General features: G+C 40.4%; 2 protein-coding genes across 3 annotated transcripts; one reads left to right on the top strand and one right to left on the bottom strand.

Annotated features, from left to right (window-relative positions):
* Nucleotides 1-628: 628 nt before the first annotated feature.
* Nucleotides 629-12,601, bottom strand: atg2b (autophagy related 2B). 2 transcript variants are annotated; one of them, XM_072458116.1, is made up of 43 exons: nt 12,515-12,601; nt 11,656-12,006; nt 11,423-11,585; nt 11,182-11,334; nt 10,990-11,092; nt 10,738-10,900; nt 10,480-10,659; nt 10,297-10,393; nt 10,056-10,220; nt 9,834-9,985; nt 9,624-9,735; nt 9,294-9,537; nt 9,053-9,215; nt 8,845-8,937; nt 8,570-8,758; nt 8,214-8,487; nt 8,019-8,127; nt 7,740-7,941; nt 6,934-7,076; nt 6,691-6,848; nt 6,414-6,589; nt 6,196-6,343; nt 5,917-6,119; nt 5,725-5,805; nt 5,522-5,628; nt 5,300-5,392; nt 5,161-5,231; nt 4,984-5,060; nt 4,723-4,902; nt 4,458-4,590; nt 3,816-4,015; nt 3,502-3,728; nt 3,307-3,424; nt 3,034-3,225; nt 2,855-2,956; nt 2,691-2,769; nt 2,429-2,621; nt 2,287-2,356; nt 2,120-2,202; nt 1,930-2,051; nt 1,614-1,768; nt 1,393-1,542; nt 629-1,328 (listed from the first exon to the last, which is right to left on the bottom strand). In XM_072458116.1, the coding sequence occupies exons 2-43, from the start codon at nt 11,815-11,817 to the stop codon at nt 1,098-1,100; spliced, it is 6,216 nt and encodes a 2,071-aa protein (XP_072314217.1). In that variant the 5' UTR covers nt 11,818-12,006; nt 12,515-12,601; the 3' UTR covers nt 629-1,097. The 2 variants fall into 2 exon arrangements, with proteins under 2 accessions (XP_072314217.1, XP_072314216.1); XM_072458115.1 differs by having other exon boundaries at nt 12,511-12,587.
* Nucleotides 12,602-13,277: 676 nt separating this feature from the next.
* Nucleotides 13,278-13,778, top strand: gskip (gsk3b interacting protein). The gene is made up of 2 exons (XM_072457621.1): nt 13,278-13,520; nt 13,595-13,778. Exons 1-2 carry the CDS (start codon nt 13,278-13,280, stop codon nt 13,754-13,756), a joined length of 405 nt encoding a protein of 134 aa, XP_072313722.1. The 3' UTR covers nt 13,757-13,778.
* Nucleotides 13,779-14,192: the final 414 nt, after the last annotated feature.

The raw sequence follows: 14,192 nt of genomic DNA, 5'->3' as shown, positions 1-14,192 counted from the left end.
TTCGGGACTGTGACGTTGGTCTTGTCCAGAATACAGAGGTGACCATCCCTACTATTCCCACACGCAGCTCTCCTGAAAACAAGCTGCTTTTGTTTGCACACTGGGTTTGGATAGACTTTCAGAAATGAGTGCACCTCAACGTGGTTATATTTGAAAATTCATTTAACATTACGTTTAAGTTTGTAGAGAAAGACTGCGTGTGCGCATGCGCAGACTGAGCGCAGCAGAGGGAGCAGATGCAGTAACTCTGACCTTCAAACCATTCTCAAAAGACAGGCTCTTCAGGTTATTGGTCAAGTCAGACATATTTCAAAGCAGTGTTGTAAAAGATGTGCAATTAGCCTGCTACGTTGCCATGGCAACAAGACAACTTCCAAGAAGGTAGGTTTGGCATTTAAATGTTTATTTCCCTTTCATGCCTTCAATACAAAGTCATAACTTACTGTACATAAAATATATGTACAAGTAAAACGCAATTGAGATGACACACCTATCACAAGGTCTAATATTTAAGACTTAAAACAAACATGGGCATTTAGACAATGAGAATGTACACAAAACTAAACACAAAATAGCAGCATTGATTAAATTAAACAACTTGTAGGACCTCAAATAATGGTTGGAAATGTTGCAGGAATATTCTCACAGTTTCACTAGAAAACTGTCAAAACATTACACATCCTTTTAAATACTTACCGAGGACCTAGCATACACATAGGACTTACAGTATAGAGGTAACCCTCTAGCAAATAAACACACACTTGGTCAAAAGAGAAGCAAACAACGTGGCCACTGGTGACACATCAAGGAAAAAATTATACTTTTCCAGTTTCAAGTTGTTGTGCTGCATGGAAATCATTGTACATTATATGATCACTAATTTACAGTTGAACAATTCTGATAACACAAAGGCACTGTGATGGGACAATTAGGCGAACACAAGCATTACAATATATTACAGTATACAAAAGTGTGACAAGAACTATATCTTATATACACCATCGTAAATGTAATTTTAATGTCCAACAAATGTATCTCTGGTGTTGACTTGTGCACCCAGTTGACCCGTTATAATATCAGCTAAATGCCATTTCCATTTACTCTTCCCCCTGTCTCCACTTCTGTGATTCCTCTTGGCGGGCATCTGGGTGAATTTGGTTTCTCATCCCGTCCAGAACATTAGAAGTAGCTTCAGTAGCCATAATAAGAGGCTTGACCACAGCTGGCGGCAGTTGTCTCAGAACCCCACCTACTGCCCCCGTCATGCCTCGCTGCTCATGCTCTCGAGTAGCTGTGTCCAAGATGGTAAGAGCTGTGTCTGTGATGCCCTATGAACACAACAAACTCTAAACCTCTGTTCAAATATACATATTATCGTGTATGTGAACATACCTCTTTTACTACAGTATAGGCTTTAGCTACTCCTTCTCTCAGATCCACTGGCTGATGGGCCAGTCCATAATGGGAAAACCGTTTAATTTTCTTTGTGTCTCGTTCATCGGGAACCGGAGACACCAGGTCATAAGCGGTCTCTGCTGCTGCCTAAAGTACAATCCGGATAATTAGCAACACATCAGAGCAATTCTACTTTTGATAGTAGTATGTGGCATTACCTGAATTGTTCGCACCATCCTATTGGTAAGCTCCAGGGCAGCCATAGCTGTGGAAGTCCCAAAAGAAGCAGTTCCTCGCTGGAACCCACGGACAATTCGACCGTCCTTCCTGTACTGTTCAATAGGAAGCCACACCAAATCCCTGAATCCCTGTACTAAAAACAGATGAGAATGGTGTAATTGAGTGCTAAGTCATTAGATACAGTTGTAATGAAAACATATTTTTGTTTTGTGATGTGAGTGTAGCATTTGCATAATTATAAGTGCTCATCCCACCACATTTAGGGAAAACAGAGTTGTCCTTTGTTAAACTCACCTAACTGTACCAAAGAGTGAATCGGCCCTACACCGCCCAGCAGGCCCGGGAGCTGGTTCTTCTTTATGTCATTCAGCCACTCGTTCATTGCATAAGAAAATAGCTTATCAACACCCAACAACCTGAAAAAGATTGGTGTCATATGGACGTAAACATGTTTCAAATTCAACAGATATTATAAAAAGAATACCCTTGTCTATAGCAGAGCTGCCTCAGTTTTAATTCAGAGCAATTCAGTTGTGTGAGTCCAATAATGATTCCCGCAAATGTTCCCTGAAATGATGGAAAAGTATTCAATATCCTGGGTAGACCGTTATTCAGACATGGGTTCGGGACTGTTGGTAGTGCACTGTGTACCTGCTCCATTGCAACATGCTTCCCATGGTAATCCAGACGAATGGGAACTTCAGAAGTAAATCGAAACTCTCTGATAAAACGACACACAGCTTACACCAACAGGTCTATTAAAAAGGAAATGTCTTCAGGGGTTTCAAAATACCTGAAGAAGATTGGCTGATCAGTGAAGTGAAGTGCAGATGCTTCAGTCTCCTGGGCGTCCTCTAAGGAGAAACCATTGTGGCTCAAACGTCTCTGAGCAGGGACGGAGATGATCGGTGCAGGGTCCAGGCCGCTATGCTTTGAGAAAGAGCATGAGATCTCCGGCGCAGACACTTTTGAAGATACACTAGGAGCTTTAAAGAAAATATCATTAAACACCTTTGGCCAAACTGTTTGTTAAAAATGAAAAGATGAAAATGTACCTTCTTGGGCAGGTGGAGAGAAAAACTCAACCTCTGCAGCGAGACTAGAGAAGAAGTCTTTCAGGAAGAACAGTGCATCCTTGACACAAACACACATTATTACAATTGAGTATGAGTGCCTACTCGCCTGTATTTGCACAGACAAGTCATCCGCAGAGACTTACCTGGTCAATATTGAGGCGCAGAGGCATTAGAGAAACACGCAAGCAGCACTCTTTTGGGGCCTGGCCGGACTCTGGACACATGTGGAGAGCCTTAACGGTCAACTGTGAAACAAAATGGACTAAAATGAGCAATCGACTTCAAAATTAGACAAGAGGAAACACATCGATATCTTCTTCACCATATTGGAATGAGCCTTCCTGGGCATCTCTTTGCTCGAATACAAATACAGAAACTTGTTCATCTGCGAGGTGGCCAGCCGGTCCCGTATTTCTAGATCCTGAACAGCAAACACTTGCCGAGACACTGGCTGGTCTGATGTGGTGCCAGAAGCCCCTTGTGACTGTGGGTACACCTCATGCTGAAATTTGACCTAATGTTTTGTTCAAACAAACAGTTATTGTATAATAGGTGTCATAGGGTTATTTGAAGACATAACACAGCTAAAACCTACCTTGCTAAGCTGAATCTCCATCAGGACGTCTGGATTCCTCCCTTTTCCCCCTCCCGTCTTTCCTGGACCCTTGGGCTGCCTTACAGGAGTTTGAGATGGCGAACTATGGGGTGTTGAGCTATAAAGACAATAGGACCATAAACCATACATATACATACATATTTCTATATTAGTAACAGAAGTTCTTTTGATTACCCTCGACTTCTTGCAGGTGATGCTGGGAAGCCAGGATTTCCAAAGTCTTTTCCACCGTACAGATGCCACACAACAGAAATCTCTCGTATCAGGTAGCGCACCTCTGGTATGGGAAAATTCAAACTTCCACGACTGCCACTACTTTCCAGCGGTTGACTGAAGTGATCATCCTTGATTTCCACAGGCTCTGAGCAAAGCTTCTTCACAATTGGCTCCTGATCACGATCCTGCCACACCAATTACATGTAGACAATACAGTTCATGCAGAAAAAACAGTTTTGGGTTGTTATTTGACCATTACAAAGAGTGCTGACCTCTGCTCTGGAACCAGGAGAGTCCAGAATGCAGAAGTCGTCGGTCTCCTGGGCCAGGTTTAGGACAGGGGTAATGAGAGGTGAACGTAGCATGGGATAGGTGGGACTTGAATCCTGGTTGGAACATCCGCTCTCATCTGGGAATAGGAATAAGTCTGACTGGGGAGCCTCGTGTTGGCAGTTCCTCTCCTCGTGTGTGCCTGCAAAGGATGACCATGAATCAAGGGAATCGAGCTGAACATTGTAACATGGTAGAATGCAGAATGATTTGTGCAGGACTCTGGTCAAGTTACAGACATCATCAATATGGGACACCTCTCCATTGAAGTCAGGAAAAGGCACATCACAACAGCATGAGAGAAAATAAATCCAGTTAAGATAAAAGTAAAGACAACTTCCCCATCCACTAAGCACAAAGGTCTTCCCTCTATATAGATTTTGCATAAATATCCATATTCCTGCTCAAATTAGCCTATTTAGTACATCTGTGCGCATCGCCATGTTTGTTTGGGGGATTTGCCTTTAGCTCCCGCCCAAACCACAATGCTGTCCTGTGATTGGTCAAGCCCAAATGCAACATCAGGATCTGTACAAGATGGTTTCTATCTTGTTTTTCAGCATGTATTCAGAGCAGATGCTCACCATTCTGTTGGACCGCTTGTGTTTGGTGGGTATCAGTTTCTTCCATTGCTTCACTCATCAGATCTTGGAGAATTTGTTGCTCATTGTCGGCAAGAAGAGGCATTGGAGTTGTGCTTCGTGTGGGACACTCGGCCTATGCAAAGTCAGAAATAGGTTTTATACAAAACAATTTGAAATATTTGATGAAAAAGAAGCTCAAACAAAAATCTTTAAATGTGTAAAACAAAATTGTGACTTATGGTGGCTAATATTGTAAGTTTCTAACCTTTGTCTTTTGAGAGGTGCTTTGTTTTGAGCTTTGTTTGGCCTCGTGTTCCGATGGAGGGAGCAGGTCTCCGTAGCTTGCCACATACTGGATGAGATTCATGAGCGCCGCACAGGAATCTGAACACGTTCTGATGTGAATGATGTCACTGGAACAGCGCAGCTCAAATTTGGGCTCAGACTAAACAAATACAAGACATTTCTTTTTTTAAAACAATCTGTTAAATTACTTGTACATTTTACACATAATAATCAGCCATACCAATTTTCCATCCACAACTGGTTTGACAGCTGTGATTCTCAACTCTAACGTTCCCATGTCTACTACTTGTACATAGTCTATGATAAACAGAAAAAGGTTTAATTTACAATTAAACACATTATTTGAGGTTCCAATTTACATATTTAAACGTAGAAATTGTTTAGGACGCGCGCATACCACGAGGAAGATTGACCGAAACTGCATTATTTTTATCTGAAAGGTACAAAGAGGTCTCATCCAATATAATCCTAGAAATAAAACCATATAGTTAACACAATCAGTAGTGAAGATGGCATTATTTTACTCCTAAATGTACCTGAGAGTAGATGACAAATGGTCTAGTGAGACACTGCTGGATATGCTGAAGGTTTCTACAAAAAGCAGCGACCTCAAAGGCAAGTACAGCGGCCTGTCAAGAAAGGAATAACAGTAATGATGATTATTTAACTGTTTAAAAGAAATGATAGACTTCCAGACATTTTGATAAATACTGTATGTCGTGATGGATTAATAAATTATATGTTGATGTGGACTTAACCTGTAGTCTAGGGAACAGCTCCATAAGTGTAGATGCAAAGTGGTAGCAGAAGTGGGAGGTGCGTATCCCAACACAGGCTCATCCGAAATGTTGAGAAAGTCCACAATCTGGTAAATTTCGTACAATAATAAAACAGTTAGTTTAGCTTGTTGTTAACATGTCAAAAATGAAGTTTAACATCTGAATGAAAATGTCCCTTTCACCTGGTCATACCAGCCCAGACCAGAGGAAACTACCCTATGCTGCAGTGTGGCGCCCCTGACACCAACAGCAACCAGAAACTCCTGTACAATAAAGTAGGTACATTTGGGGTATTAGACAATTGCATTGAATAGAATCGATCTAAAAAAGGTGGAAACCAAAGACTACAAACACAAGGACAATTTGTAGCTTACCTTAACATTACGCTCTACATTCTGTGAGGACACTTTCACAGCAACAGAGACCATGCTACGAGCCTCCAGCCCCATGCCCTCTGAAGGGGTGGGGGTTCTTTCAGGAGACGTCTCAGATTGATAAATGGCTGGTTCTAGCCAATGAGGATGTGTTTTACTAGGCAGTTTGAGGTCTGAACCAGTCGTGCATCCATCTACAAGTCCTAAAAACATTCATTATAAGCATTAAAGACGAAACCAAGGTCATGTGGGTCATTGATGAGTAGGAGTTCCATCTACCTTGGTAATGCATGCAAATGTTACTTGTGTGAAAGCAAATGTAGTGATGGTCTTTAAAGCCCTCATACTGTGTAACACTAAAAAGCACAGCATTTTTTATCTCCAGCCAAAATTCCCCATGTTTGTTCTTCAATACAGTATTGTCTTTCTGCAAAAACATGTTTTATTTTATTTTGAATATTTTAATATATATGGTCGTTTGTATAGGATCAAAATACCTTGGCATCAGTGTAAAGAGCCACCAAGCCATGATTCACAGTCAGGATGACAGAGAACAAGCTCTGAGAAGTCTTACTCGGCACCTTGTTTTTTTTCTTTTTACGAGACCTGAGGCCAAAATCTGAATCGGGGGAGTAGTAATGCAAGTTGTCTTCATCCGACGCACTGGACTCATCTGAGGACATGATGAACAAAAATGAGAAAACACAAAGACAGAAGCAAAATAAATGTATATTCCAGGTCTACATTGGAGATTGTATGAATAATAAATCTCACCTTCTATACCTGTGGTGCGGAACTGGCTAAAGCTGTCTTTTGTGTAGGTGTTGATCAGCTGACTGGCAACAGAGAGTCCAACTCCATAAGGCATGCACTCCACTGTTTCTACTGGAGACGGGGCCGTGGGCTCCCACAACAGCAGATCATTGTTGATTCTAAAACAAAAAGCTACTGTAAACTATTTTACCGTCAGCTATACATTCTGTATTGAATATGTACATAACTAAAATCACGGTGTACCTGTTGTGTAGTTTTTCATAAAATGTTTTGCTGGGAAGAGCTAACTGAACATTAGGAAAGCAGAGTTCAAGAATGAACCTGGAGTTGTTCATGGTTTTTTCTTGAAAGTCTGTCATCTCAGCCACATCACCTGGTATAACCATCTGTAAAAATGAACCTTTCTTCAAAACTGACTAAATCAATAATTCAACTTTGCTAACCGATGTAAAGCTCTGTGTGCAGAATTTTGCATAAACACACATTTGAATCCATCAGCTGGGGTCCTCTTTGGCTCTGCATGCAAATGTATGCACCTGCTCAAAGCACTTTACACCACCCAAAAGCATCATACTTTGAATATCACTGTCAATTTAAACTGATTAATCATATTTAAAATGTGCACAAACAATGTTAATGTTTAATTGCAACATAAAACTCCCATTGTTAGCAAATTTAATAATTATTCACAAATGTAAATGAATGATTAAAAACAGTACAATTGATAAGGACATGACCACCTAACAGGTCTAAAGGCATCGTGGCCCCTCATTGCCTGATGTCTTCTAGTGTTCTGTGAACGACTGTAATGTGTCGGTTGTGTTGGCTGCTACCTTAACCTGGTCTCTCTTATAAAAGAGATGTTGAATCTCAATGAGACTTCCTGGTTAAAAAAAGGCATGAATAACAAAAAAAGGACCAAAATATTGGGCCTATTTTTGTTTTAGCACACTGGGTCTTTAGTTTGTTCTTGTGTACATTGAATTTGATTAAACACATGCATTAATGCATTAACTTTGACCACCATCAATAATACACATACAATTTACCTCTTCATTCTCATACATAACTCTACGGGAAGAAAATGGAGACGGTTCTGGCTTTCCAAAGTCACAAACATCTTTCAGGGAATGAGCTGCTCCTTCCTCCTCTTCCTCTTCGAGGGAATGATCTTCAGCTCCTTCATCATCCTCAACAGTGACTCTTTCAAGAATAGAGTGCACCGCTGTAGGGTTCATCTTCAGCACAATCCTGCTCAAATTAAAGAAACTATGAAAAAAGTCACTCATGTGACAAATTTAAGTTTAAAAGCTGAGAAATAAACCAACCTGGGCCAATCAAATTTCACACTTGTTGATGTTGTCAAGTCACCATCCATAGTGTTTGATACTCTCAGAAAATGTGTGGCTGGTTGATCCTGCACTTCTTGAAATTTACCTAAAGAGATATGACTTTATGTGATGTACGTCAGGGAGTCTGATGAGTATTTATATATATTTTTTCATATGATAACAAGGTAATACCTAGAAGCTCCCTGAAGGTAAGCTCCATCTTTGTTTGGTCCAGAGAACTGCCCCCCTTAAACTCAGTTTTCATTTCAAAGTCTTCCATCTCCAAGTAAAGAATTTCTTTTTGCAAAGATTTCTTAAACCACGGACCCCTCTCTTGATCAGAGCGTAAATCAGGAATAGGAAACCGCACTGCGAGCCCCAGAACTGGAGCAGTGACAGTCAGTGACACATGACAGTTTGCAGGTGTCTGACTGTCATCGAGAAAAACTTCTGTAAAAGCTTTGTGCTGCAAAATGATCAGATATTATATTCATTGGTCAAACAGTAACCCATGGCTTAAAATAGCACAACACATTTGATTTCCGTACCAAGCTAACGTGCTTATTATATGATGTGTACATATGTGAAGCCATCACTTCTGTGGTGGCCAGTTTCTGAGGCTGCAGTAAGGAGTTCAGACGATCAACAATGCTTATATCAAGTTCAGAGTGTGCCCGGCCAAGCTCAACCAGAATGTCAGCTTTTCTAGGGATGGTGCTCAGACGCACTTGGCCTCCCTGCACATATAAATAGCAACAGATAATAATGATGGGTGTTTTATAGTTTGCGTGGGAATCTTTGTGGTTTAGGATGCCGCTTTTACCTGAGGGCCTCGGCGCTCAGCCAGTTTGTAGAGCAGGTGGAGACATGTGGTGAGCTGTGCCTCAGCATTGGCTGTGGTGTCAAATGTCAGGAGCTTAAGTGTGGCAGATAAATCAGAAAAAACATGATTTCATTGCATGCACTCTGTATGTAAACATACAGGCTTGGTCTAACACAGTGTATTTGTTATACTTGTTGGAGAGACTAACCTCTGTATACTGAACACCTCTTTGTAAACCACTGTGACCAGCCTCACAAGGGAATAGACATTCCAAAAGCTCCATTTGATTGAGGGAAACATCTGTGCTATATGTGTGCAAGTTAGAGCCTTGATAATGTTCATAACTTATCTTCAGACCATGCCCCACCAACCTGCATACACAAGAACAAGTCAAAATAATCCTACTCCTCACAGCTTTGGGTAATGTGAGGTAGATATTTTATGCTCACCTGAGGTGGTCATGTGGACAAGCGTTGTTAAACACAGTTCGGGACTGAAAGAAAGACACATGGTCAAGCTGGCCTTGTCCAACTGTACCAAAAAAGTGGGCAGCTATTGGACCAAGAGGACAAGGAGCTGCATTTGGTGATGGCAGTGGGTCAATGTGGAGGACTGCGACCGCGAGACTGCTCAGTGTTAGCTTTAGCACCAGCTCTGGTCTTGACTCATCACCACAGGCTTTGGAGGGATGAGCTAAACAAACAAGTCAAAACAATGAGTTTACCAATCAGCAAAATGTGTACCAGTATATATTTTCTTCGACTAGCTTTGATACCTACAGGTCTGTCTGGGTAAGTTTTGAGAAATGTGCGAGTCCCGGGATTGGACAGGAGTTTCATGGGTTGCCTTCTCTTTTTGTCGTGGTACATCCATATAGTCATCCCAAGAAACCTTGCAACATAAAAAACACGTTACTAAATTGCTATTTGTTCTTAAGTTGCATTTTTTCTTCAAACAAATAGAAGGACTGCTGTGCTGGTGGAACATACCGTTGCATTGCCAGAAGGGGATCCTCTAGAAGAAGCAGAATAGTTACTGTTGAGAGACAAGTCCAAGTCTACTGTAGGTGGTTCACCCAAAGGAGGAAGGGATGATAAACTGTGAGACATGTCCATGTCAGCCATGGAGAAGAACACATCATCTGCACACAGAAGGCAAATTCAATTTGACAATAGGAAATTTAAGCCAATATGACAAAATGTAAACCAAACCTCGACTGGAAACCGTTTTGGCAGTCTGGCTCTCAAACAATTCATGATCTGTTCCAGCAGCAATGGTGTCTTTCTTTAGACAGCGATTAAGTTCCATATGAAGACGATATTCGTCCTCCTGTTGTATGGGTCGGTTTTTTCTGTCCTTAACCCATTCTTGAGAAACTTATAAGGAATTAAAATAAAGATAATGTCTAATTTTCATTTAAATCACATTTATCACCAATAAACGTCAACTAACCTCGGCCAGAAAATGTTCCAAACATGTCAAGAAGAAGATGCACTTGTCGTGGTGACAGAAGTAAAGTAAATGTGTTGATATCACCAACAACATGCAGCTGAAAAAATATACATAAATAGAAATAAATGGGCTGATTCATACAGTAAAGTTTATGAATTTTGTAATCCTTTCAATATCAGTCACCTTCGCTCCAGGCATAGCAGGGTTATTTTTCAGAGTGATAGACAGCTCCAGTTTACCCATAAGCCTGCCGATTTGGACTGGTTCAAAATTTGTTGCAGAGGATATTGGCTCTGTAAACTGGGGGTGAGGCTCACAAATTATTCTAGGATTCCAGCTTGGAGACAACTTTGGCTCAGTTTCCTAACGAAATGAAAAGTAAATAAATATGTATTCATAGAGTTAAATTTATTTTACAAATCAATCGATTACAACACTGACCACAGGAGTAGGTGAAGATTTACAACCGCCCCGGGACAAATCAGAGAATTCATCCCAAAATATTGTGAGGCCTTCCATCTGCAGCTTTTTGTGTGCAAATGTAGTTGGTTGATGTACGTTGACACTTGAACTCTCTTCATCACTTTCATCAAAGTAGACAATCCTTCATTTCAAAATAAGTAGAGCACAAACAGAATGCTTAATTGTTATACCTCAGCTGTAGAATAATTATTTAAAGCAGAATTAACTCACTTGTTGATCCTTAATTCAAGCGCAATTCCAGTTTTTGAATTTTCTGGAATGTGTTCAAGTCTAAGAACAGTATCTAAAAATGTCATTTTTACTCTTCTGAGAACTGGAAAATTATGAAAGCGATATAAAATGTAATTAATACACATTGCATTTTAATAAAAAGCTAACAAAAAATGTATGCTAAAGAATTACCTGTCTCTATTGTTTCAGCAAATTTTTCAAGGCCTTCAAATGGTTGGAAACTCTCCCCAATGTCATCCGTGAGTTTCTGACTCAAACATTCTTTGGCAAGTTGCATACTACTTGTCATAAAACTCGACCAGTTCATAGGCTCTACACCAGATGCTGGATAAGACATGTATTTTATGAGCCAAATTACTCCCAAATACAACAAGTTAACAACTAAGATATCAAAGACACAGTTTATTCTTACCAACTCTAGGTCGGGGTCTGAAAACCAACTCTAAATTTTTCACTTCAAGTGCACAGTTTTCCTGAAGAAGGGCTGCCCAAGGAACAGTTAGAGAGATGGTCTGAATGAAGCCTGAAATCACCTCAAAGGGAGCATCTGCAGTTTCCAGGAGTTCATTCAGTGACTGGGGGAAAACAAACATATATTAGATTTTATTCTGTCTTCATATCCATCTTAAACAGAAAAAAACATACCCATTTATCCAATGGCACTTGAGCAAGTGTCCCAGTGCCCAGATAAAGGTCTAAGCTTAGCTGGTCCAGACTTAATTTCTCCTCCAGAAAATTCCCCAGGTACCGGTGGAGAAGGTACCTGCAAGCCCGCTTTTTGATGGACTCAGAAAATGGCCACGGCATCTTAATATAATGATTACGATTTGCTGAAAATTTAGAACATGAGAAGGTTTTCCATTAAGCTGGTACTTGTTGCTAGCGCTTTGTCATCCTGTTGATCTAAAAACATCAAAACATGTAGTGTAATGTAAAATAAGGAAGGATGTAGCCAGGTGTACGTCTAGGACTTGATCTGACTCCAGTTCGCAGAACCTACATGAAATAAAACACAGAAGAAAACGTGTTATTCATTACATGTAAAGACGACCAATGGCTTAGTTTTACACACACGTTTTTTTTAAAGGGGTCTTCAGCTGTATATTTCTATCCAAGTTACAAAAGGGCAAGTCAAGACAAATAACAGATCGCCTAATGTGGCTGTTCGGGGTTATCGACTTATATAGACGTTCATAAGTGAGAGGATTTTAAACATTTCCTTGATCTCCAGACACTGGCGTTTGAAAAAAAACAACATAATTCAGCTAACTAGCATCATAGCATATTTATAGCTAACAACATGACCGCAAAAGCTTTGACACCCCAGCAGGAAAAGCTAATGTTATTACAACGACAGTGCTTGTTAGCTCACGGGGTTGCCAAAACACAGTGTTTTACAGAGTCTAGAGGATGAAAAGCATACAAGCCTCATCATATAACTGTGCTGGTTGACCCAAATTAGCCTTGTGGTGAACAGTTCGCGAATTGATTCAGCTTTACCTACTGAGTGAGTTGTTTACAAACACTTTCATGACTCCGCACGGTCCCTACCTAATTCACGTCGTCCCCATTTTCTGCGCATGCGCTACTCATTCTGTCATCTTTGCTACGGCAATTCACATTTGACAATCTTAGGTATACGATTTATTACGATACAAACCAAAAGTCATGTTTTGCTGGTGCTCTGACGTCAAATTTGTGTGACCGTAAAGTGCCATTGTAGACCCATTAACATACACGTAAGTATTCCTTTATACACACCTCTTGACTGGCCATGCTCGCTCCTCGTCCCCCGCCCCTTCTTGTGTTATGGGTGTCTTCAGCTACGTCACAACATGGCGTACCGTCTTAGTTTTAGAGGAATCTGCATTTTATTTAACAGTTTCTAGGAGATATTTACTACATAAACTGCAGTATTTTGTTGTTCTCCCTCGAGGTGACTATTATCTTACTTCCCTCGCCTCTGCTTGATCATCGTTATTGTGGATCTTATTTCACAATTAGTTGGTTGTGCTCACATACACCGCAGAGCAGTGTGGACTGGAACTTTCTATCAAACCAAACGCTTTATCAGGTAAAATTATGCTGTCATTATTAAGTACAACATGGAGTTATATGTTTATGTTGTTGGAACACAGTTAATGGAGGTAGAAACCATTTGCATAATAGATTTTTGTTACATAGACATTTGTAGTTGGATTACCTATTTGTAAACTAGTCGTTGGGTCCGTTTTTAACAGTTTTTCGCTACCATTTCAGGTCAAGAGATGGATGTGGACTGCCAACCAGAGGACACTCTAGTTTCTTCATGTGAAGAAGATTGTTTTGATCTTGGAGGAGTCAAGGACATGAGATTTGAAGCAGAAGCCATTGTCAATGATGTCTTATTTGCTGTAGCAGAAATGCATGTATCACACAGTCTCAACAGTGCATTAGACGTGGCCTACATTAATGTTGAGACAAGGGAGAGAAACCAGTACTGCCTGGAGCTGACTGAAGCAGGACTACGGGTATGTTTTTTAGAATCTATATTACTATCATAACAAGGAATAAGAATTTCAGTTATGTCTTTTATATTCCACAGGTGGTGGGCTATGCCTTTGACCAGGTCAATGAGGACATGAGCACACACTATCATGAGACTGTTTACTCTCTTTTGGACTCATTGAGTCCAGGTTACAGAGACGCTTTTGGAAATGCTCTGCTTCAGCGGCTAGAAAGGTTGAAACAACAAAATGGACAATAAAAAGGACCAAGCTGGGATTGAGTGCATTTACATGGTCAGAATAACCAGAATTATCACGTTAGATCTCATTTTTATTGTGTGCTTACATGCCCTAGAACAAAATACCTTGTGACGTGTCAATTAATCAATGGATTTTTAGAGTTACTGTTTTTTTGGAAGACAAAGTTCAATGGATTTTGAAAAGAACTCTTCAATCTCTACTTGCCCATTCATAGGCAATTCGTTTCATGTGTGATGTAATATGGCAGCGCGAGTGGAAGGGGTCAAGACTGATCCATGGCTGAGAAAAGCCTGATGAAGATTTCCGTTTATGCTCAGTCAAAAGAAAGCCTGGCTTTATTCAAATTTTATGAAACAGTAGAACTAATTCAGATTATTGACACCAGATGTAACCTTTTGGAATAATGTTTTGCTGTGCATGGAAACATAGCCATAG

The sequence above is a fragment of the Eucyclogobius newberryi genome, unplaced genomic scaffold (assembly GCF_026437365.1).
Source record: "Eucyclogobius newberryi isolate DKJ021-1_F unplaced genomic scaffold, fEucNew1.0.hap1 SCAF_21, whole genome shotgun sequence".
Classification (NCBI taxonomy): domain Eukaryota; kingdom Metazoa; phylum Chordata; class Actinopteri; order Gobiiformes; family Gobiidae; genus Eucyclogobius; species Eucyclogobius newberryi.
Note: the sequence above shows the minus strand (reverse complement) of the source record. Positions and strands in the feature narration are given on the sequence as shown.

Coding starts and splice junctions, on each gene's coding strand:
- atg2b (XM_072458116.1), bottom strand. CDS start 11,817: ATGCCGTGGCCATTTTCTGAGTCCATCAAAAAGCGGGCTTGCAGGTAC. Junction 5,629..5,724: donor GTCTGGGCTGGTATGACCAG/GTGAAAGGGACA, acceptor GAAATTTACCAG/ATTGTGGACTTTCTCAACAT. Junction 5,061..5,160: donor TTCGGTCAATCTTCCTCGTG/GTATGCGCGCGT, acceptor TGTTTATCATAG/ACTATGTACAAGTAGTAGAC.
- gskip (XM_072457621.1), top strand. CDS start 13,278: ATGGATGTGGACTGCCAACCAGAGGACACTCTAGTTTCTTCATGTGAA. Junction 13,521..13,594: donor TGACTGAAGCAGGACTACGG/GTATGTTTTTTA, acceptor TATATTCCACAG/GTGGTGGGCTATGCCTTTGA.